This window comes from Chlamydotis macqueenii, chromosome W (assembly GCF_036417535.1).
Source record: "Chlamydotis macqueenii isolate bChlMac1 chromosome W, bChlMac1.mat, whole genome shotgun sequence".
Classification (NCBI taxonomy): Eukaryota; Metazoa; Chordata; class Aves; order Otidiformes; family Otididae; genus Chlamydotis; species Chlamydotis macqueenii.
Window position 1 is genome coordinate 36,438,639 of NC_141592.1, and position 22,010 is coordinate 36,460,648.

Sequence of the window (22,010 nt, forward strand, 5' to 3'; positions counted from 1 at the left end):
GGAATGAGTAGCAAAAGCACCCTATTGTGACTGGCACAGATGCTCTGCGCATTCTTGGTATAGATTACCTCAGGAGTGGGTATTTCAAGGACCCAGAAGGGTATCAGTGGGCTTTTGGTGTAGGTGCTTTGGAGATGGAGGAGATCATACAGATGTCCACCTTGCCTGGTCTCTTGGAGGATCCTTCTGTTGTGGGGTTGCTGAGGGTTGAAGAACAACAGGTGCTGATTGCTACCACAACAGTGCAATGGCAACAATATCCTACCAACCGAAACTCCCTGATCCCCATCCACAAGGTGATTTGTTGACTGGAGAGCCAGGGAGTGATCAGCAAGTCCTACTTACCCTTTAACAGTCCTATATGGCCAGTGCGAAAACCTAGTGGAGAGTGGAGTTTAACAGTGGACTATCGTGGCCTCACTGAGGTTATACCACTGCTGAGTGCTGCCATGCCAGACATGCTAGAACTTCAATATGAACTGGAGTCCAAGGCAGCCAAGTGGCATGCCACCATTGATATCGCCAGTGCGTTCTTCTCCATCCCTTTAGCAGCAGAATGCAGGCTGCAGTTTGCTTTCACTTGGAGGGGTGTCCAGTACACCTGGAATCGACTGCCCCAGGGTGGAAACACAGCCTCACCATTTGCCATGGGCTGATCCAGACTGCACTGGGAAAGGGTGGAGCTCCAGAACATCTGCAATACATTGATGACATCATTGTGTGGGGCAACACAGCAGAAGTTTTTGAGAAAGAGTGTAAAATAATCCAAATCCTTCTGAAAGCTGGGTTTGCCAAGACTCGAGGTTGACCTCTAGGCTTTTGGAGCTGGGGGTATAGAGGATCCGAGGCCCACTATACTCCAACCGAAAAAGAAATACTGGCAGCATATCAAGGAGTTCGAGCTGCTTCAGAATTGATTGGTACTGAAGCACAGCTCCTCCTGGCACCCCGACTGCCAGTGCTGGGCTGGATGTGCAAAGGGAAGGTCCCCTCTACACATCATGCAACCGATGCTACATGGAGCAAGGGGGTTGCACTGATCACACAGTGGGCTCAAATAGGAAACCCCAATTGCCCAGGGATCTTGGAAGTGATCACTGACTGTCCAGAAGGCAAAGACTTTGGAATGCCACCAGAGGAAGAGCTGATGTGTGCTGAAGAGGCTCCACTATATAATAATCTGCCAGAAAATGAGAAACCATACGTCCTGTTCACTGATGGGTCCCTGTGGGAACGTAGTCATGGACCCCCACTGCACGCTAAGTGAAAATCATTTATTGTTACAGCTTATGTGCTTATATACCCTCCGATTGCCTAACCACCACCAGATGTCCTTTATCTTGTTTTCCTTCTCTCAGAAAGTCCCTTGTTTCTCATTCCCATGGCTTCTTGTTTCTCATTCCCGTGGCTTCTTAATAACAACAATAATAACAAAATATAAGAACATTAATATATACAAAATGAACAATGTACAATTTCTCACCACCCAATGTTCAAATGACCCATACTCTGTCTTTGGCCCAGCTTCCTGCACGTTAATGAGACTTGGAAAGCAGGACAGCGTCCTTGGTCTCCTTAACAACAACTCTTATCATCAGAGCATTCTTATCAACATTCTTCACATACAAAATCCAAAGCTTCTGAGAGGAAACTTAACTCCATCCCTGCCGAAATCAGGACAGTATTCACCCCTTATTCCATACCATCTACTTCATGCTTATACATAGACACACAGATTGCTTATATCTGTCTAGGAAACTTTTAATTTGCTCCGGACTATAATCCACTAATTTGTCTGTTCACATTGCTTGTCTGTTTCTGCTTAAACATCTTATAACTTAATGCTGCGCCTGGCATGGCAACAATATCAACCTGGATGTATCACTTGTTGTAACAGGGTCGACTTGCGACACCGCACACACCAGAACACTCAGCTATAGCACAAATATAGATCAGCTGGAATAAGCTTACGTCCACACCAACAACTCTGAACAGTAACAAAAATATGACACTGTTGACACAAAGGACACACAAACACACAAGAAAAAATATGACACCATCAACACAAAGGACACACACACAAACACGCCACCTCTATAACAAGGAAGCTCCAAAGACTGAAGGCTCCTTTTCCAGATCTATGGGACCTGGATCAAAGGGATTTTCTGGCTCACCGTTAGTCTTTGTTTCCACGGGCGGAGGAGCGGATGGGGTAACGGGTGCTGTCGGATCCCCTTTCTGCGTGTGATTCTTTAAGGCTTCAAACATTACACGCCACGCCGGTAATAACTTTTGAGCAGCATTGTCACCCCATGTTGCACAGTCCCATAGTTCAACACTTAGACTGTCCCAGGTGCCCACCGTATATATATTAGAGGTGTTCGCGTCTGATACGTGAACAGACACCCAAATCAAGAAGCTCTTCAGGTCAATGTTATTAATAACACAGTTCTGTTCCTCTAACACTTCTGTTAGAATCATTAAAATTGATTTATGTTCCTTTGAAGCAGTGCTTCTCGTCATTCCTAGCCGTGTTACCTCCCTTAGTCGAGGTAACGGATACTGCACAGACTTCCCCAGTTCGGCTAGGTTTTTTTTTCTGGAGCAGCGCTCCCCCTCGTTCCCGGCCGCTTACCTCCCTTCCTCGAGGTAATGAATTTGCTGCACAGGCTTCCTACCAATCAGCCGGGCGTTCCCACCAGAATCACAATCTTCTAATCTTCACTACTTCTAACAAGTCCCTGTTCAGGCACCATTTGTGTGGGAACATAGTCACGGACCCCCACCGCATGCTAAGCAAAAATCATTTATTGTTACAGCTTATGTGCTTATATACCCTCCGATCGCCCAACCACCACCAGATGTCCTTTATCTTGTTTTCCTTCTCTCAGAAAGTCCCTTGTTTCTCATTCCCATGGCTTCTGATACTTGTCATCCCCAACGGGTCCCGTCGTATTGTAGGAAAACATTGAAGGTAGAAAGCTGCTGTGTGGAGTCCCACACAAGAAGTTGCAGAAGCTGCTGAAGGCCAAGGAGAATCAAGTCAGTTAGCAGAAGCGAAAGCCATACAACTAGCTTTAAAAATTGCTGAATGGGTGTCATAGTTTAGCCCCAATTGGGACCAGACTATGCAGTCTCTCTCTCACTCCCCCCACCCTCCAGTGGGACAAATGGGAGAATTGGTAAACAAAAGGCAGCAAAACTCATGCATTGAGATAAAACAAAAAATAAATTTAAGAGAGATAACAGAAGGAAAACAAAACAGTGATGGAAAACAAACACAGTACAATGGCTCACAACACATCTCAACACCCACTTTCTTTCCACAAAGTAAAAAGCTTCTCTTATTACCCTTCTCACTGATATACTGAGCATGATGTCAGATGGGATGGAATGGCCCTTTGGCCAATTTGGGTAAACTTACCCCAGCTGTTAGCTAATTAGTTAACTATCCCAGCTGGGTGCCCCAGCCATAGGGGCCACCAGCTCCAGTTCTCCTCCCAGCTCAGGTGAATATTAACTCTATCCTAGCCAGAACCAGGACACTGGGAAAAATGGCCTGTGCTCTATCTCTATACTGATTCATGGATGGTGGCAAATGCCCTGTGGGGATGGTTAAAGCAATGGAAACAGAGCAACTGGCAGTGTAGAGGCAAGCCCATCTGGGCTGCCACAATGTGGTAAGATATTGCTGCCCAATTAGAGAACCTGGTTGTAAAGGTACATCACATAGATGTCCACGTACCCAAGTTTCAGGCCACTGAAGCAAAGGGAAACAACCAGCAAGTGGATCAAGCTGCTAAAATTGAAGTTGCCTCAGATCCTCTATATCCCCGGCTCCAAAACCCTAGGGGTCAACCTCGAGTCTCCTCAAGTGCTTTCTTCCAGAGACTCCAGGCAGGGCCATTCTCCCCAGCTACAGTATAGAGCACATTTTTCACATCTTGTCTTGTCCGGACCAGCCCAATGGCTACCGCATGAACAATCTCCTGTTTAATTTTTTCAAAAGCTTGCTGTTGTTCAGGGCTCCATTTAAAATGATTCTTAGAATCATAGAATCGTTAGGGTTGGAAGGGACCTTTAAAGGTCATCTAGTCCACGCCCCCTGCAAGGACCAGGGACATTCCAACTAGATCAAGTTGCTCAGAGCCCCATCCAGCCTGGCCTTGAACGTTTCCAGGGATGGGGCATCTACCACCTCTCTGGGCAACCTGTTCCAGTGTTCCACCACCCTCAGTGTAAAAATTTTTTTCCTAATATCTAATCTAAATCTACCTCCCTCTATTTTGAAACCATTACTCCTTGTCCTGTCACAATGGCCCTACTGAAGAGTTTCTCCCCATCTTTCCTGTAGGCCCCCTTGAGGTACTGGAAGACCGCTATAAGGTCTCCCCGGAGCCTCCTCTTCTCCAGGCTGAACAGTCCCAACTGTCTCAGCCTGTCCTCATAGGAGAGGTGCTCCAGCCCTCTGATCATCTTCATGGCCCTCCTCTGGACCTTCTCCAACTGGTCCACGTCCTTCTTATGTTGGGGGCTCCAGAACTGGACACAGTACTCCAGGTGGGGTCTCACGAGAGCAGAGTAGAGGGGCAGAATCACCTCCCTCGACCTGCTGGCCACACTCCTCTTGATGCAGCCCAGGAAGCGGTTGGCCTTCTGGGCTGCAAGAGCACATTGCCTGCTCATGTTAAGCTTCTCATCCACCATCACTCCCAAGTCCTTCTCCTCAGGGCTGCTCTCAACCCATTCTCTGCCCAGCCTGTATTTGTGCCTGAGATTGCCATGACCCAGGTGCAGGACCTTGCACTTGGCCTGGTTGAACTTCATGAGGTTGGCACGGGCCCATCTCTCCAGCCTGTCAGGGTCCCTCTGGATGGCATCCCTCCCTTCCAGCGTGTCGACGGCACCACACAGCTTGGTGTCGTCAGCGAACTTGCTGAGGGGCAGGTAGTCTTTTCATCAATCCTCCTGGTCAAAGGGAAGGGGCCTGAAAGGGCCAGTCGAATCTGGCAAGTCAACAAATGGCTTAAGGAGTGGTGCCACAGCCAGGGTTTTGGCTACTTAGACCATGTGTCTTGCTTTGAGAAGCCTGGTCTACTAGGGGCAGACAGGGTACACTTAACTGAGGAGGGGGAAAGTGTCTTTGGCCAAAGGCTTGCCAGGCTCATCAAGAGGGCTTTAAACTAATGTTGCCGGAGGAGGGGGAGCACAATCCAGCCCACCACTGTCAGTATGGCGCCAGTGCCAGCACCAAGTTCCCAGAAGCCGAGGAAGGATTGCAGGTAAGTACGGGAGAACCTAAAATGCAGCCCAAAGGAATTCCTATTGCTCCAGCCAGCAAGGTGGCTTCGTCGGGGGCCCAGCTTAAATGTCTCTATGCCAATGCATGTAGCATGGGGAAAAAGCAGGAAGAGCTAGAGATGTGTGCACGCATTTGCAGGGCTACGACCTTGTTGGCATCACGGAGACGTGGTGGGATGACTCCTATGACTGGAGAGTTGGGATGGAGGGTGTGATGGTTTAGCCCAAATCACCACACAGTTTCTCGCTCCCCCTCCCCCTCCCCAGGGGGATGGGGGAGAGAATTGGGAAGGAAGGAGAACTCGTGGGTTGAGATAAAGACAATTTACTAAAATAGAAAGGGAAAACTACAATAATAACAGAATATAAGGATATTAAAAATATACAAAGTGAACAATATGTGTTTTCTCACCACCCGATGTCCCAATGACCGATACAGCCCGTCCCGAGCAGCGATCACAGAAACAAACCCGAGCAGCAAGCAAAGGAGCAAAAGGGAGCCAGCAAGGTAGAGGGAACGATGCCAGCAAAACGAGCAGGAAAGATGGGTGCCAGGAAGGCAGATACCCACCCTCGCCTGCCCCCATGAGCATGACGTTTATGGCATGGAATACTCTCTTTGGCCAGTTTGGATCAATTATTCTGTCTATCTTTCTCCCAGCTTCCTGCATCTGCACATTAGCAAGACTTGGAAAGCAGGACAGTGTCCTTGGTCTAATTCACAACAACTGGTATCATCAGGGTGTTTATCAACATTCTTCACACATTAAATCCAAAACACACCAGCTACTGAGAGGAAAATTAACTTCATCCCTGCCGAAACCAGGACAATCATTTATAAAACCTCTAGTATATCCTGACTCAACTGTGTCTTTTCTAGGTTGAATGATAGTAGTCTGTCTAATTGTTCCTTATACAGAAGCTGTTCTATACCTTAGATCACCATCATCACCTTTTTCTGAAACTTTTCCAGTTCTGCTATACTGCTATATTCTGTTGAGGGAGGGGAGAGTGGCAAGTATGACTAGAACTGCATATGGAATGGAAGATGTAGATGCACCATGAACCTATACAGTGACATAATATTCAGTGTTGTTCCCTATTCCTTTTCTGATAAGTCCATTCTGTTATTGAATACTGAGATAAGGTTTGTATAGAAATATGTCACAACCAAGTTTGCCTTTCTGAATAATAAAGGGCATTTCGGTGCTCACTACGTTATATGTGAAGCTGGTCTATTTTTCCCATCTGTAGGCGAAAGTCAATCAGTCATTTTATGGTTATCTTCTGCTTTAACACTCAGACACTTTTTTTTTTTATCTGCAATTTTTCATGGATGGCCCTTCTTGTTACCAAGTTATTTAAAAGCAACATCTGCAAGCTTTTTCATATCCAATGCTTGCTCCCTTTCTGGATAATTTATGGATCTGCTGAACAGCACAGGTCCCTGGATAGATTCCTATGGGATTCTGCTGGTGACTCTCCTCTGCTGTGAGAACTAATCACTTACTTATCTTTTAACCAGTTGTTTATCTGTGTAAGGACTTCCCCTCTTATACTGTGGTTGCTTAGTTTACATTAAAGCTTTCTGAAGATCCAGCTAGGCTGTCAGCCATGTTTCTCATATCTACACACGATTGTTGACTTAATCGGAGAGCTCCAATAAGTTTGAGAGGCCTCACTTTACAAAAGCTGTGCTGCCTCTTCCCCAAACAACATTTATGCTTATGCCTCCTAATGCTATTCTTTTTTTAATAGTTTTTAATAATTTGCCCAATATGGAAGTCAGCCTTCCTGGTTTGCAATTTCCTGGAAGACCTTTACACTTGATATCATCTTAGCTGATTACATATCAGGTTGATTTTGAATGAGAGGATATGCACCTCAGTTAATAGGTCGGCTATTTCATTCTCAAGTTCCTTGAATTACTCGGTGGGTAATCACTTGTTGGCATGTCTTCATCTAGACACAACTTCAGCTTTCAGAATTCCTTTTCTAACCTTTCTTGTACTACTGTTTAGCACATCTGATTTCCTTTTTTGCCTCTTTCCAAGTCTCTCTCAGTAAGTAGTATGCATTTGCTGCACAGTAACTTTAAATAGTTTATGTGCCACCCTCAAAAATGGAACATTTTAGCTGCCCCTTTTAGCTTCTGTTCATAACACCCTTTTTGAAGCTAAGTATGTAAAATGAAAAAAATGCAGCACTGTATTTTTTACTCAGTATGTTATAGCCTGTGTTGCTGTCACAGTCAGTCATGTAGTCAAATGCTATGTCTTTTCCCCGTTTCGGCCTGGAACTTCAATCCATCAGAGTTCTGTTACTTATTTACATGTTTAGCTTGTTGATCTGATTTGCATCTGTGCTCCCTTTAACATGCAACACCACTCCTCTACCACTGTGGCCTATATTCACTCCTGCATGCTTTATACCTTGATGGTTCTTTAGTTTTACAGTGAAATTGTCCTTGCCTAGTTGAAATTTCCACCTTTCTGTGAACAGAGCTGTTATAGCCACAAAGGGAAGAGCAAATAGATACAATAATCTCAGTATCATTTAGTTGTATTTTCTGGAACACTGATACATAACTGTGAGCACATTACAAAGAATCAACAATGTGCTTACAAAATCATTCCATCTTACTTTTTAGGATGTTTCTGGGACTATTTCTTTTGTGTTTTTGGAAGATAATTCTCAGAGCCAATGAAATAGTTACCTTTTGCAAGTATTGCACTTGCTATAAATGTAGGTTTGTGATGCTTTGGGTCTAGTTTTGCAAGGCTGTAAAGGATAATAGGGTACTGTTATGCAATCCAGTTCTTGCAGCTTGAGTTCTTGCATCAGCTAATGCATAGTAACAGATAGTGAATATACAACTAAGCCACACTGTGGACTAATTATGAAGTTAAGCATGTTTGTTAAGCTAGCTATTAAACTATACTTTTATAACCAGCATAACGACAGAACATTGAGATGATTAAAGCTGCAATGTTTTCACTTTGCAACTAGAGCAGACTGCATTGTCAGTTCCCAGATAACTCTGTTATTTTGTACTGTAACTGGAAAACATGAAGTGTGTATTAATATACTCCCAATGTATAATAATTTTGTGTAACTTGAAGAAACAAAAGGTGCAAAATGTCAATTGTTTAGCATGGTCCCAGCTGCCTAAATATAGAAGTACTTAAATCTTGTATGTGAAATTAGCAAACTATAAACGTTACCAAAACTGTTTCCTTGTAAATCTGGGTGCAGTTGAAATCATAGCTGGCTATTTCTTTATAAGATTTTTACATGGTTCACTGTCGTAGTTCAGCCCCGATCAGGACCAGACTACACAGTCTCTCTCTTGCTCCCCCCACCCTCTGAGAGAACAGGGGGAGATGGTATAAGGAAAAACAGCTCGAGGTTTGAGATAAGGACAGGGAGAAAATCCTTAAAGTTACCGTTACGGGCAAAACAGACTCGACTTGGGGAAAACTATTCATTTATTTCTAAAATTAGCAGGAGAATGAGACAGGGAACAAGATAACTTCCCCCACCCCTCCCTCTTCCTGGGCTTAACATTATCTCTACTACCTTCCCCTCCCGAGCAGCACATGGGGGAAGAGGGAATGGGGATCACGGTCAGTTCATCACGCGATGTTTTACACCGCTACTTCGTCGTCGGGGGAAGAACTCCTCACATTCCTCCTCTGCTCCATCGTGGGGTCCCTCCCACGGGCCACAGTCCTTCGTGAAACTGCTCCGGCATGGGTCATCTCTTCCACGGAGTGCAGTCCCTCCAGAACAGCTGCCCCAGTGGGCCCTCCATGGGCCACAGCCTCCTTCAGGCATCCACCTGCTCCGGCGTGTGGTCCTCCACAGCCTGCAGGTGGATCTGTGCCCCTCCGTGGACCTCCATGGGCTGCAGGGGGACAACCCGCTCCACCATGGTCTTCACCACAGGCTGCAGGGGAATCTTGGCCAGGAGCCCCATTACTCCTCCCCCTCCTCCTTCACTGACCTTGGCATCTGCAGCCGTTCCTCACAACAGGCTGGCAGGCACCTCTCAGGATCCTTTTTACATCTTATTCACTTCTCATCTCCTCTCCACTTCTTGCAGCCAGGCCTGGCCGAGTTGGGCCCAGTTGGCTGCCCGGCGGGAGGCCAGAGGGTGAGGCCTGCAAGGCCCACAAGGCTCACGCCTCCCCCTCTCTGCCCCCCGCTCAGCTGCTTCACATCTTCTCCCCTGTTGCAATAAGGGCACGGACTCCGTGGATGGTGTACCGGAGACCTTTATTGTCTGTCAGCCTAAGTCTTTTATATCTTTTCTCAGTTACACGCGGAATGCACGCGCTTAATCATCTAATTCAATTGGTAGCAATATACTGTTCACGCGCCTTAAACTTCATTTGGATTGGTTATAGATTTTTAGTTGTCTTTACTATTTTTGCCTTTGGTATTTACTTATCTTGTTCTAATTGCTGTTTTTTGTTATTGAGCAAGTGGTGTTCAAGGACATAGCTCAAATTCTTCAATATCAGACAGCTGTGCTGCACTCTCTGTTCCCACACTCCCCTTTTTTTCCTGTTTTTCCCCTTCTTAAATACGTTATCGCAGAGGCGTTATCACGGAACATTCTGCTACCAATTGGCTCGGCCTTGGCCAGCAGTGGGTCCACCCTAGGCCCGGCCAAGTCCACTGAACAAAGGGGAGCGACTTCTAGCAGTTTCCTACAGAAGCTACCACCTTAGGCCCCCCCCCCCTTACTAAACAAAACCAGAACATTCACGTACAAATATCGTACAAAAATCCAAAATCTTTTCTTATTATCATGTTTTTATTAACTTTGTACTGAAGTTTGAAGCTTGTCTTTTAGCTGTTGACTCTAAAATTTGCTGATGTTAAATCTCCATGAGTGCCTAATTCAATCTGTCAAGTTTTATTTTTATTTATATATGTGTGTATGCGCATATTAAAAAATTGTGTTTCTCTACAGTGAACTTTCATCAGTCTTGATTCCATTTTAATAGGGCCCTGTCATGCCTGGCAGTCATTCTGTTGAAAGATTTGTAATAGAAGAAAACCTCCACTGCATCATCAAATCCCACTGGAAAGAGAGAAAGACTTGGTAAGATGCTGCTTTTTGTTATGGGTTCCCAGCACTGTTTATATGCAATCATGGCTTCCCCTAACATCAGGGACCTTCAAAGCCCAACAACTTTTACTTAAAAGTTTGAATTTCCTGAAGTGTTCAGTGAACTATGGTTGATCCTGTTATCTGGAATAATGTGAGGCTGGAGTATCCTTATCATGGATTGTTCATGTAATTCAGTAGGGCTGAGGCACCCTGATGATTGCATCCTGGATTATCCAGGATTTCTCTATAGAGGATGGCACAGACCCACTCTTTGCAGTGCTGCAGAGACTCTCAATGTGTTTGTACTGTGCTTTCCAGCACAAGCACGACAAGTGTTGAACTGGCTCTGTCTGAAAGTTTCCTGTTGCTCCTGCTTCTTCTTCATCTCATTCTTTTTTCCTCTTTTTGTAATTATATGGAAGAGATAATTGAGCTAGGTCTGCATGGGAGCCAGTACAGTGTCAACAAAGTTTATTATTTAAAGTTCTATGCAGTTGTAGGAAATGATGTTGCAACAATGTAGCAAATCTCAATGAGAGACCTTTTGGGGAGGGAAGATGGTTTAATTTTAAAATAAAACTGAAGTAAAGCTCATTTACACTCACCTTCTCAGGCATCAAAACATGAGTGAGTCCCAAGTGGTCTGTCCAGCAGTTGGGCACCAAGATGGTTGTATCTGGGTAATCTGTTCAAGATTGCTTGAATTGACAAGGACAAGGGATTCCCACCAGCTACTGAGTCCTCCTCATGTCTCCTGGGTTGTTCTTCATTTGGCAACTGTGTGCTGGTTTGGGGCCTTTTTGTATGCTTAAGGAGTTGACAAGTAGTTGCAATCTTTTGTCTTTCCATCCTGTGTCAGACACCTGAGAGTCAGTAGGATTTGCTCACTGTTTCTGTTCTGTATCTCCTTATCTGGGTGTCTTATGGCTCCTATCCTCTTCTGTCTTCCCACCATTATCTTGAATCTTTTAGTCTGAATGTGGGCTATCACTTCTTTTAGACTACCCTTCCTTTTCCCAAGTTAGGTATCATCATAAGCTGCAGGTAGAAGTGTACTAGGATCTTAGAATCATAGAATCACATGGTTGGATGGGACCTATAAGATCATCTAGTCCAACCGTCTTCCCACTACCATTGCTGCCACAGCTACTAAACCATATCCTGTAGCTTCTCATCAAGCCGCCTCTTGAACACTGCCAGGGACGGCGACTCCACCACCTCCCTGGGCAGGCCGTTCCAGTGCCTTACCACTCTTTGAGAGAAAAAGTTTTTCCTCAAGTCCAATCTAAACCTCCTCTGGTACAACTTGTGGCCATTTCCTCGGGTCCTGCTTGTTGCCTGGAAGAAGAGGCCAAACCCCTGTTCATCACAACCTGCCTTCAGGAAGCTATAGAGTGCAATGAGATCTCCCCTGAGCCTCCTCTTCTCCAGACTAAACAATCCCAACTCTCTCAGCCGCTCCTCATAAGACTTGTGCTCCAGACCCCTCACCAGCTTTGCTGCCCTTCTCTGGACACGTTCCAGGGCTTCAATGTCTTTCTTGTAGTGAGGGGCCCAAAACTGAACACAATACTCAAGGTGCGGCCTCACCAGTGCCGAATACAGGGGGATGATTACCTCCCTGCTCCTGCTGGCCACACTATTTCTAATGCAGGCCAGGATGCCGTTGGCCCTCTTGGCCACCTGGGCACACTGTCGGCTCATGTTCAGCTGAGCATCAACCAACACCCCCAGGTCCCTTTCCTCTTCACAGTCCTCCAGCCACTCAGCTCCGAGCCTATAGCGCTGCATGGGGTTATTGTGGCCAAAGTGCAGGACCCGACACTTGGCCTTGTTGAACCTCATGCCATTCAGCTCAGCCCAGTGATCCAGCCTATCCAGATCCCTCTGAAGGGCCTCCCTACCCTCAGGCAGATCAACACCGCCACCCAACTTGGTGTCATCTGCAAACTTACTGAGGGTACACTCAATCCCCTCGTCTAGGTCATCAATAAAGATATTGAACAAGATGGGCCCAAGTACCGACCCCTGGGGGACACCACTTGTAACAGGCTGCCAGCTGGACTTGACACCATTAACCACCACCCGCTGGGCACGGCCCCCTAGCCAATTCTTTATCCAAAGAAGGGTATACCTACCCAGTCCACAGGCAGCCAGTTTCCCTAGGAGAATACTGTGAGAGACCGTGTCAAAGGCCTTGCTGAAGTCCAGGTAGACCACATCAACAGCCTTTCCTTCATCCACCAGTCTGGTCACCCAGTCGTAAAAGGAAATGAGGTTGGTCAAGCACGACCTGCCTTTCGTGAACCCGTGCTGGCTGGGCCTGATCCCCTGGATGCCACTCATATGCCGAGTGATCTCACCCAAGATGATTTGCTCCATAACTTTCCCAGGTACTGAGGTCAGGCTGACAGGCCTGTAGTTCCCCGGATCCTCCTTACGGCCCTTCTTGTAGATGGGAGTCACATCGGCAAGCCTCCAGTCCTCCGGGACCTCCCCAGATAACCAGGACCGCTGGTAGATGGCCGAGAGCGGCTCGGCAATCACCCCCACCAACTCCCTTAGCACCCTAGGATGGAGCCCGTCCGGTCCCATGGACTTGTGGCAGTCCAGATGGAGAAGGAGCTCTCTAACTGTCTCCACCTGTACCACAGGGGGTGTACTCGGCCTGGCATCCCAGACTTCCAGATTAGGGCATAAAGTGCCCTGAGGATAACTGATCTGCCTATTAAAGGCAGAAGTAAAGAAGGCGTTGAGGACCTCAGCCTTCTCCTTATCCTCAGTGATCACATTCCCCGCTGCATCAAGTAAAGGGTGTAAATGCTCCTTATTTCTTCTCTTACCACTGATATATTTGTAAAAGGATTTCTTGTTCTCTTTTACTGCAGTGGCCAATCTGAGTTCATGCTGAGCTTTTGCCTTCCTAACTTCCTCCCTGCATACCTTAGAAACTTCTTTGTAATCTCCCCAAGTAGCCTGTCCCTTCTTCCAGAGGACATAGACTCTCTTTTTCTTCCGGAGCCTCAACAATAGTTCCCGGTTCATCCACACCGGTCTTCTTCCCCTACGGCTCGCCTTACAGCATTCAGGAACAGCCTGTTCTTGTGCCTTTAAGATCTCCATCTTGAGGAGCGTCCAGGCTTCCTGGACCCCTTTACCCTTAAGGAGCGACTCCCAAGGGACCCTCGCAACAAGCGTCCTGAACAAGTCAAAGTCCGCCCTCTTGAAGTTCAGGATAGCCGTTCTGCTAGTGATCCTTCTGACATCTCCAAGAATAGAGAATTCTACAATTTCATGGTCGCTCTGCCCAAGACAGTGCCCAACCTTCACGTCTCCCACCAGACCTTCTCTGTTAGTAAAGAGTAGGTCAATCAGGGCACCACCCCTGGTAGGCTCTCGTACCAGCTGCATAAGGAAACTATCTTCCACACCCTCTAGGAACCTTTTGGACTGTTTCCTGTGCGCTGTATGATATTCCCAGCATATATCAGGGAAGTTGAAGTCTCCCACAAGAACGAGTGCTGGCGATTGCGCGACTCGCTCAAGCTGCCCATAGAACGCCTCGTCCTTCTCTTCATCCTGATTAGGCGGTCTATAACAGACCCCCACCACGATGTCACTCCTACAGGCCTTTCCTCTTATCCTTATCCATAGACACTCAACTGTATCATTCCCAACCCCAAGCTCTTCAACGTCAAAACAGTCTTTAATATAAAGGGCCACACCACCACCCTTCCTTCCTCGTCTATCCCTTCTGAAGAGCTTGTAGCCTTCCATCACAGCACTCCAGTCGTGGGAGTGGTCCCACCACGTTTCAGTAATGGCAACCAGGTCATAGTTATCCTGCCGCACAATCGCTTCCAGCTCCTCCTGTTTGTTACTCATGCTGCGTGCATTGGTGTACATGCACTTCAGCCGAGACGGCTGCCTCAGCCCCAGATCGAGCACCGTTCCCCTGGGCTCTTCCCTTGAGGGCCTTGTTTTGTCCCCTTCCCCCTTCGTAGCTAGTTTAAAGATCTGTCGATAAGCCCCGCCAGCTCCTGTGCTAGGATTCGTTGTCCCCTGTAAGAAAGGTGGGTTCCACAAACAGAAGACAGGCCAGGGGCCGAGTAAACTGCCCCATGATCAAAGAACCCAAAGTTTCTGTCTCGACACCAGCCTCTAAGCCAATTATTCATTAATGGAACTTTCCAAGCCCACTCCGTGCCGCTCGCTGACCCTGAAGGTATAGAACAGAAGATCACTTGAGCTCCTGCTCCTTGAACCAAACGCCCTAAACCCCTGAAATCTCTTTTCATAGTTCGTAGGCTTCTCTGTGCAATTTCATCACTGCCCACTTGAACTATGAGGAGTGGAAAATAATCAGTGGGCCTAACCAGCTGTGGGAGTTTCCGGGTTATGTCTCTGACCCGGGCCCCAGGAAGGCAGCACACCTCCCTACGGGTAGGGTCAGGCCGGCATATTGGGCCCTCTGTCCCTCTCAGAAGGGAGTCACCTACAACTATCACCCTTCTTTCTTTTTTGGAGGAGGCAGTCTTCAAGCGTGGCTCCGACTGCCTCACCTTATGCAAGCTAGGAGGCGGCGTTCCCACGTCATCCTCACTCGCCTCTCCCTCCGGTTTCAGGACTTCAAACCTGTTACACAGAGGGACCTGGGGAACCGAGGTAGGTCGGGATGGGGGTTGCCTGCGACGCCAACCTGGGACCTGCTGCCATCCCTCCTCTTCTCTCAAGCAGTCCCTCTCCGCTTGACTATGGCAAGGGAGAGTGTCCACTACTCCCTCAGTCCGGGGGGTGCAATCTCTGCGTCTTTCTCGCAGAGAGTCACTCCACCAGTCAATCTCCCGCTCACACTCTCTGATACTCCGTAACCTCTCTATGTCCTCCCTAAGCTCCACCACCAGACTGAGCAGCTCATCCAGCTGCTCACACCTCGCACAGGTGGCATCCTTCCCGTCCTCTCCTGGCAGCAGCAGGCACAGGCACTCCCTGCAGCCAGAGACCTGAACTGCCGCATTTTTGGGCAGACCTTCTGTCTGGGTTGCCACAGTCTTCTTGGGGGAAGCCCGCTTCCTGGTGAGGACCATGTTTAAAGCTGTGATGTCAGAGCCTGTCAATAGGAGAGCAGGTCACCCGAGAAAAGACTAGATCCAACTCCCACTCCCGCTGCTACTGTATTGAATGGGGAGTGTGGGCTGCTCACACTCTAATCTCCTCCTCCATAGGTGGTCAGTAACACCTTTACTCACTTCCTGTGACACGTGGGCGAGAACTCCCCAAATTGCTTTTAACAACACAGACAATGGGTCAAGGTCACACTCAGAGATTAAGAGTGGTCAGCTGTGAGTTGTCAGCTCCACCCCTGGTGAGTCAGGAGCCCGCGCACAAGCTGCCAGCAGCCAGCCCAGGCACAGGCACTGTAGCTGGCTGTTGGTGGCTCCAAAAAAGTCTAAAAGAGCTTTTTTGGTTGCCTATTTCGCTTCAGATCCCCTGCCCAGTGCAGTTTTGCCTGCTCTTGATGCATCTTGCCTGCATCTTGATGACCTGTAAATCTAGGTGACATTAATATATGCTCTTATAGCCTGTCAGGGAGCCAGAAGGGTAGGGTGCCCTGCAAGGAAAGGGGAGCCAAAGGTGAACCCAGCACAGGCAGGGCAGAGGCCTCACTGACAGGGTGCAGTCCCTCAGGATCCAATCAAGAGCAGAACGGATCCATGATGATAACCAGGGTCAAGCACAGTCCAGTGACTGTGTTCTGACCCAGGGCTGTAGCAGGTTCTTGATTCCCTTGGACTAAATTAAGGTGAAATGACACCAAACGATGGATTTAACACTTTATTTAACATTAATGAGGAACGAAGCCCTGAGGAGAAGGACTTGGGTGTGCTAGTGGATGAGAAGGTCAACATAAGCCAACAATGCACCCTTGCAGCCCAGAAGGCCAACCACATCCTGGGCTGCATCAAGAGAAGCGTGGCCAGCAGGTCGAGGGAGGTGATTCTGCCCCTCTACTCTGCCCTGGTGAGACCCCACCTGGAGTACTGCGTCCAGCTCTGGAGCCCTGTCCTGGTTTTGGCAGGGATGGAGTTAACTTTTCCTCTCAGTAGCTGGTGTGTTTTGGATTTCATGTGTGAAGAATGTTGATAAACACCCTGATGATACCAGTTGTTGTGAATGAGACCAAGGACACCATCCTGCTTTCCAAGTCTCGCTAATTTGCAGATGCAGGAAGCTGGGAGAAAGTCAGACAGAATAATTGATCCAAACTGGCCAAAGAGAGTATTCCATGCCATAAACGTCATGCTCATGGGGGCAGGCGAGGGTGGGTATCTGCCTTCCTGGCACCCATCTTTCCTGCTCGTTTTGCTGGCATCGTTCCCTCTACCTTGCTGGCTCCCTTTTGCTCCTTTGCTTGCTGCTCGGTTTTGTTTCTGTGATCGCTGCTCGGGACGGGCTGTATCGGTCATTGGGACATCGGGTGGTGAGAAAACACATATTGTTCACTTTGTATATTTTTAATATCCTTATATTCTGTTATTATTGTAGTTTTCCCTTTCTATTTTAGTAAATTGTCTTTATCTCAACCCACGAGTTCTCCTTCCTTCCCAATTCTCTCCCCCATCCCCCTGGGGAGGGGGAGGGTGAGCGAGAAACTGTGTGGTAATTCGAGCTAAACCATCACAGTCTTTTTGGTGCCCAACGTGGGGCTCGAAGGGTTGAGGTAAGGACAGATCTGACTAGAGTGTGTTAAAGTTGTTACAAGTGTTCATTATTTATTTGAGTCCCATGTCACAATGTGGTACTACGTGTTCGCATGGTTGTGTTATGTCTGTCGTAAGTTGCATCACATATTTCCTTTGATGCTATTTATCATTTGTCAGAAATGGATGAGAATTCTCATTTTGTTGTACTGGGCACTACTGGCTTATGATATGGTATCATCACTGGTCATGAAAATAGTCTGGTCCTTGTTTTCGGCATTGCTGGCAACTCCGTACTTTGGATGCCATTTGGTAAGAATTATTAATAATCGCACAATTTTCTTTTTCTCCCCGGAGAACCAATCTATGGGGAAGTCAGAGGAGGGTACCTTCCCCTACTCCTTTACCTTCCCTTTTTCTTTTGAGCGAGTCACATCAGCTCTCGAGAATTTTGAATATCCTTGGGATGTGCAAGCCAGCATACTCCTATTGCTCTGTGTCCTAAATGGGTTTCAGATGTTGTTTAGGATTAAACAACTATTTAAAAAATTCACCCGGAGATCTGCCTTGAGGTTGGAGGGGCAAGGGTGGCATGGCATGTGGGAGAAGACGGGCAGGTACCTAGAGAACTTCTCACCTCCAATGGTCTGGAACTTCACTCCCGAACAACTACAGAATCCTGATGAAGTGATCGAATATTTGAAAGAAAAATGCCGTGGCTATTCTAAAGAGGCAAAGCTTATCGCTTTGTGTTGGGCAATGACTAGTATCTACCAAACACTGCTTAACGTGCAGCACCCTCAGGAAGAAGGGAGAAAAAAATCAACCGACCAATACCATGGCTACTCCAGCCCCAGCTACCTGCCCTGCAGCTACTCCAGCCCCACCTACCGGCCCTGTGGCTACTCCAGCCCCAATGACAGGCACTGCGGCTACTCCAACTCTAGCTACTGGCACTGCAGCCGAATCAGAGAACCAACCTGTGTCAGTATCAGTCGCCCCTGTACAGAAGAAGAAATCTTGGAAGTGAAAGTCAGCTCGTTTAGTAAGGGATGAGGAAAAACCAGGACCATCACGAACAGAGGAGGAAGAAGAGGAACTCATGAGAGAGGAACTCGTAAGAGAGGAACTCATAAATGAGACTGAAACCACCCGATCCCTATCCCTGAATGAGTTGCGAGACATACGAAAAGATTTTGGCTGCCGTCCAGGCGAGCACTTTCTCACCTGGCTGCTTCGATGCTGGGATAATGGGGCCAGTAGCCTGGAATTAGAAGGTAAGGAAGCTAAACAGCTGGGATCCCTTTCTAGGGAAGCAGGCATTGACAAAGTGATTGGAAGAGGTGCACAAGCTCTCAGCCTCTGGAGGCGACTCCTGTCAAGTATGAAGGAAAGATATCCCTTCAAGGAAGATATTACTTATCATCCAGGCAAGTGGACCACCATAGAGAGAGGTATCCAGTCCCTAAGGGAATTAGCTGTGCTGGAAGCCATTTATAGTGACGTAGACAGCGAGGAGTCACCCCAAGATCCAGATGAAGTCCGGTGCACACGGCTCATGTGGCGGAAGTTTCTACGGAGTGTACCATCATCGTATGCCAATTCATTGGCAATTATGCTCTGGAAAGAGGGAGAGGGACCAACAATGGATGAATTGGCTAGTCAGCTCCGGCAATATGAAGAAACTCTCTCTTCTTCCCTCGTCTCAGCTGTGGAGAAACTGTCTCGGGAGGTCCAGCAGTTAAAAGAGGATAGGTCCTACTCCCCGCCCATACAGAGCAGTATTTCAGCTATTAGGAGTAAACGTTTCCCTGCTCAAGAGAGACGGTACACACGGCGAGGTATCCTGTGGTTTACCTTGCGTGACCAAGGAGAGGACATGAGAAAGTGGGATGGGAAACCTACCTCAGACCTAGAGGCACGGGTACGTGAGCTATGGGGAAAAACATTTGCAAATAGAGGTTCTCCCCGGAAAACTGCTGCTCCGGTCTCCAGTGGACAGTTCCCCAGACGGAATAGAAGGGCTGATCTTACCTCTGATCCTATGGAAGGGAATTCTAATTCATATTCACAGGAAGTGAGCGGCGAATATTATGAACAGGATTAGAGGGGCCCTGCCTCCAGCCAGGCGGAGGAGAGGGACAACAGAGTTTATTGGACTGTATGGATTAAATGGCCTGGCACATCAGACCCACGAGAGTAGAAGGCTCTAGTAGACACTGGTGCACAGTGTACCCTAATGCCATCAAGCTATAAAGGGGCAGAAGCCATTTGTATTTCTGGAGTGACAGGAGGATCCCAAGAACTGACTGTATTGGAGGCTGAAGTAAGTTTGACTGGAAATGAGTGGCAAAAGCACCCCATAGTGACTGGCCCAGATGCTCCATGCATTCTTGGTATAGATTACCTCAGGAGTGGGTACTTCAAAGACCCAAGAGGGTACCGGTGGGCTTTTGGTATAGCCACTGTGGAGACGGAGGAGAATAAACAGCTGGCCACCTTGCCCAAGCTCTCAAAGGACCCTTCTGTTGTGGGATTACTGAAGGTTGAGGAACAACAGGTACCAATTGCTACCACCACAGTGCACCGGCGGCAATACCACACCAACCAAGACTCCATAATCCCCATTCTCAAGCTGATTCGTCGACTGGAGAGCCAGGGAGTGATCAACAAGTCCCACTCACCCTTTAACAGTCCCATATGGCCAGTGAGAAAATCTAATGGAGAGTGGAGGTTAACAGTGGACTATCGTGGCCTAAATGAAGTTACGCCACCGCTGAGTGCTGCCGTGCCAGATATGCTAGAACTTCAGTATGAACTGGAGTCAAAAGCAGCCAAGTGGTATGCCACCATCGATATTGCCAATGTGTTCTTCTCCATCCCTTTGGCACCAGAATGTAGGCCACAGTTTGCTTTCACTTGGAGGGGTGTCCAGTACACCTGGAATCGACTGCCCCAGGGGTGGAAACACAGCCCCACCATTTGCCATGGACTGATCCAGACTGCACTGGAAAAGGGTGGAGCTCCAGAGCACCTGCAATACATTGATGACATCATCGTATGGGGCAACACAGCAGCATAAGTTTTTGAAAAAGGAGAGAAAATAATCCAAATCCTTCTGAAAGCCGGTTTTGCCATAAAACAAAGCAAAGTCAAGGGGCCTGCACAGGAGATCCAGTTTTTAGGAGTAAAATGGCAAGATGGACGTCGTCACATTCCAATGGATGTGGTCAACAAAATAACAGCTATGGCTCCACCAGCTAACAAAAAGGAAACACAGGCTTTCTTGGGCGTTGTGGGTTTCTGGAGAATGCATATTCCAAATTACAGTATGGTTGTAAGCCCTCTCTATGAAGTGACTCGAAAGAGGAACGATTTTAAATGGGGCCCTGAACAACGACAAGCCTTTGAACAAATTAAACAGGAGATTGTTCATGCAGTAGCCCTTGGGCCAGTCCGGACAGGGCAAGATGTTAAAAACATCCTCTACACCGCAGCCGGGGAGAATGGCCCTAAGTGGAGTGTTTGGCAAAGAACACCAGGGGAGACTCGAGGTCGACCCCTAGGCTTTTGGAGCCGGGGATATAGAGGCTCTGAGGCCTGCTATACTCCAACTGAAAAAGAGATACTGGCAGCATACGAAGGAGTTCGAGCTGCTTCAGAAGTGATTGGTACTGAAGCACAGCTCCTCCTGGCACCCCGACTGCCAGTGCTGGGCTGGATGTTCAAAGGGAAGGTCCCCTCTGCACGTCAAGCAACTGATGCCACGTGGAGTAAATGGGTCGCACTGATCACACAGCGAGCCCGAATAGGAAACCCCAATCGCCCAGGAATCTTAGAAGTAATCACAGATTGGCCAGAAGGCAAAGATTTTGGAATGCCACCGGAGGAAGAGGTGACACGTGCTGAAGAAGCGAGGCGAGGGTGGGTATCTGCCTTCCTGGCACCCATCTTTCCTGCTCGTTTTGCTGGCATCGTTCCCTCTACCTTGCTGGCTCCCTTTTGCTCCTTTGCTTGCTGCTCGGTTTTGTTTCTGTGATCGCTGCTCAGGACGGGCTGTATCGGTCATTGGGACATCGGGTGGTGAGAAAACACATATTGTTCACTTTGTATATTTTTAATATCCTTATATTCTGTTATTATTGTAGTTTTCCCTTTTTATTTTAGTAAATTGTCTTTATCTCAACCCACGAGTTTTCCTTCCTTCCCAATTCTCTCCCCCATCCCCCTGGGGAAGGGGAGGTTGAGCGAGAAACTGTGTGGTGATTTGGGCTAAACCATCACAGTCTTTTCCATGCCAGGGGCCCCCAACATAAGAAGGACATGGACCAGTTGGAGAGGGTCCAGAGGAGGGCCATGAAGATGATCAGAGGGCTGGAGCACCTCTCCTGTGAGGACAGGCTGAGAGAGTTGGGGCTGTTCAGCCTGGAGAAGAGGAGGCTCTGGGGAGACCTTATAGCGGCCTTCCAATACCTAAAGGGGCCCTACAGGAAAGATGGGGAAAAACTCGTCAGTAGGGCCTGTTGTGACAGGAGTAGAGGTAATGGTTTCAAAATAGAGGGAGGTAGATTCAGTTTAGATATTAGGAAAAAAAATGTTTACCCTGAGGGTTGTAGAACACTGGAACAGGTTGCCCAGAGAGGTGGTAGATGCCCCATCCCTGGAAACATTCAAGGCCAGGTTGGATGTGGCTCTGAGCAACCTGATCTGGTTGGAGATGTCCCTGCTCCTTGCAGGGGGGTTGGACTAGATGACCTTTAAAGGTCCCTTCCCACCCTAACCATTCTATGATTCTATGATTCACTATGTAACATGGACCTGTGGAGCTGTGCCACCCCCCCCATACTGCCTCCACCTCCTGTGTTACCTGACTCCTACCACCCCTA

General features: G+C 47.8%; 2 protein-coding genes across 2 annotated transcripts in view; one reads left to right on the forward strand and one right to left on the reverse strand.

Annotated features, from left to right (window-relative positions):
- The window catches only part of LOC147596669 (nuclear cap-binding protein subunit 1-like), a 126,172-nt gene that overhangs the window by 12,954 nt on the left and 91,208 nt on the right, over window positions 1-22,010 (forward strand). Inside the window, exon 9 of the mRNA XM_086769722.1 lies at window positions 10,317-10,414. Within this exon, the coding sequence (XP_086625848.1) occupies window positions 10,317-10,414 (98 nt within the window). The remainder of the gene's footprint in view (window positions 1-10,316; window positions 10,415-22,010) is intronic.
- LOC147596670 (uncharacterized) lies at window positions 14,469-15,510 on the reverse strand. The gene is made up of 3 exons (XM_086769425.1): window positions 15,453-15,510; window positions 14,631-15,386; window positions 14,469-14,485 (listed from the first exon to the last, which is right to left on the reverse strand). The coding sequence occupies exons 1-3, from the start codon at window positions 15,508-15,510 to the stop codon at window positions 14,469-14,471; spliced, it is 831 nt and encodes a 276-aa protein (XP_086625551.1).

Bases quoted from the DNA above. Each gene is read 5' to 3' on its own strand.
- LOC147596670 (XM_086769425.1), bottom strand. From the start codon at position 15,510: ATGGTCCTCACCAGGAAGCGGGCTTCCCCCAAGAAGACTGTGGCAACC. The intron at 15,387-15,452 runs GTCTGCCCAAAA...TGCTGCTGCCAG, and splicing joins TGTGGCAACCCAGACAGAAG to GAGAGGACGGGAAGGATGCC.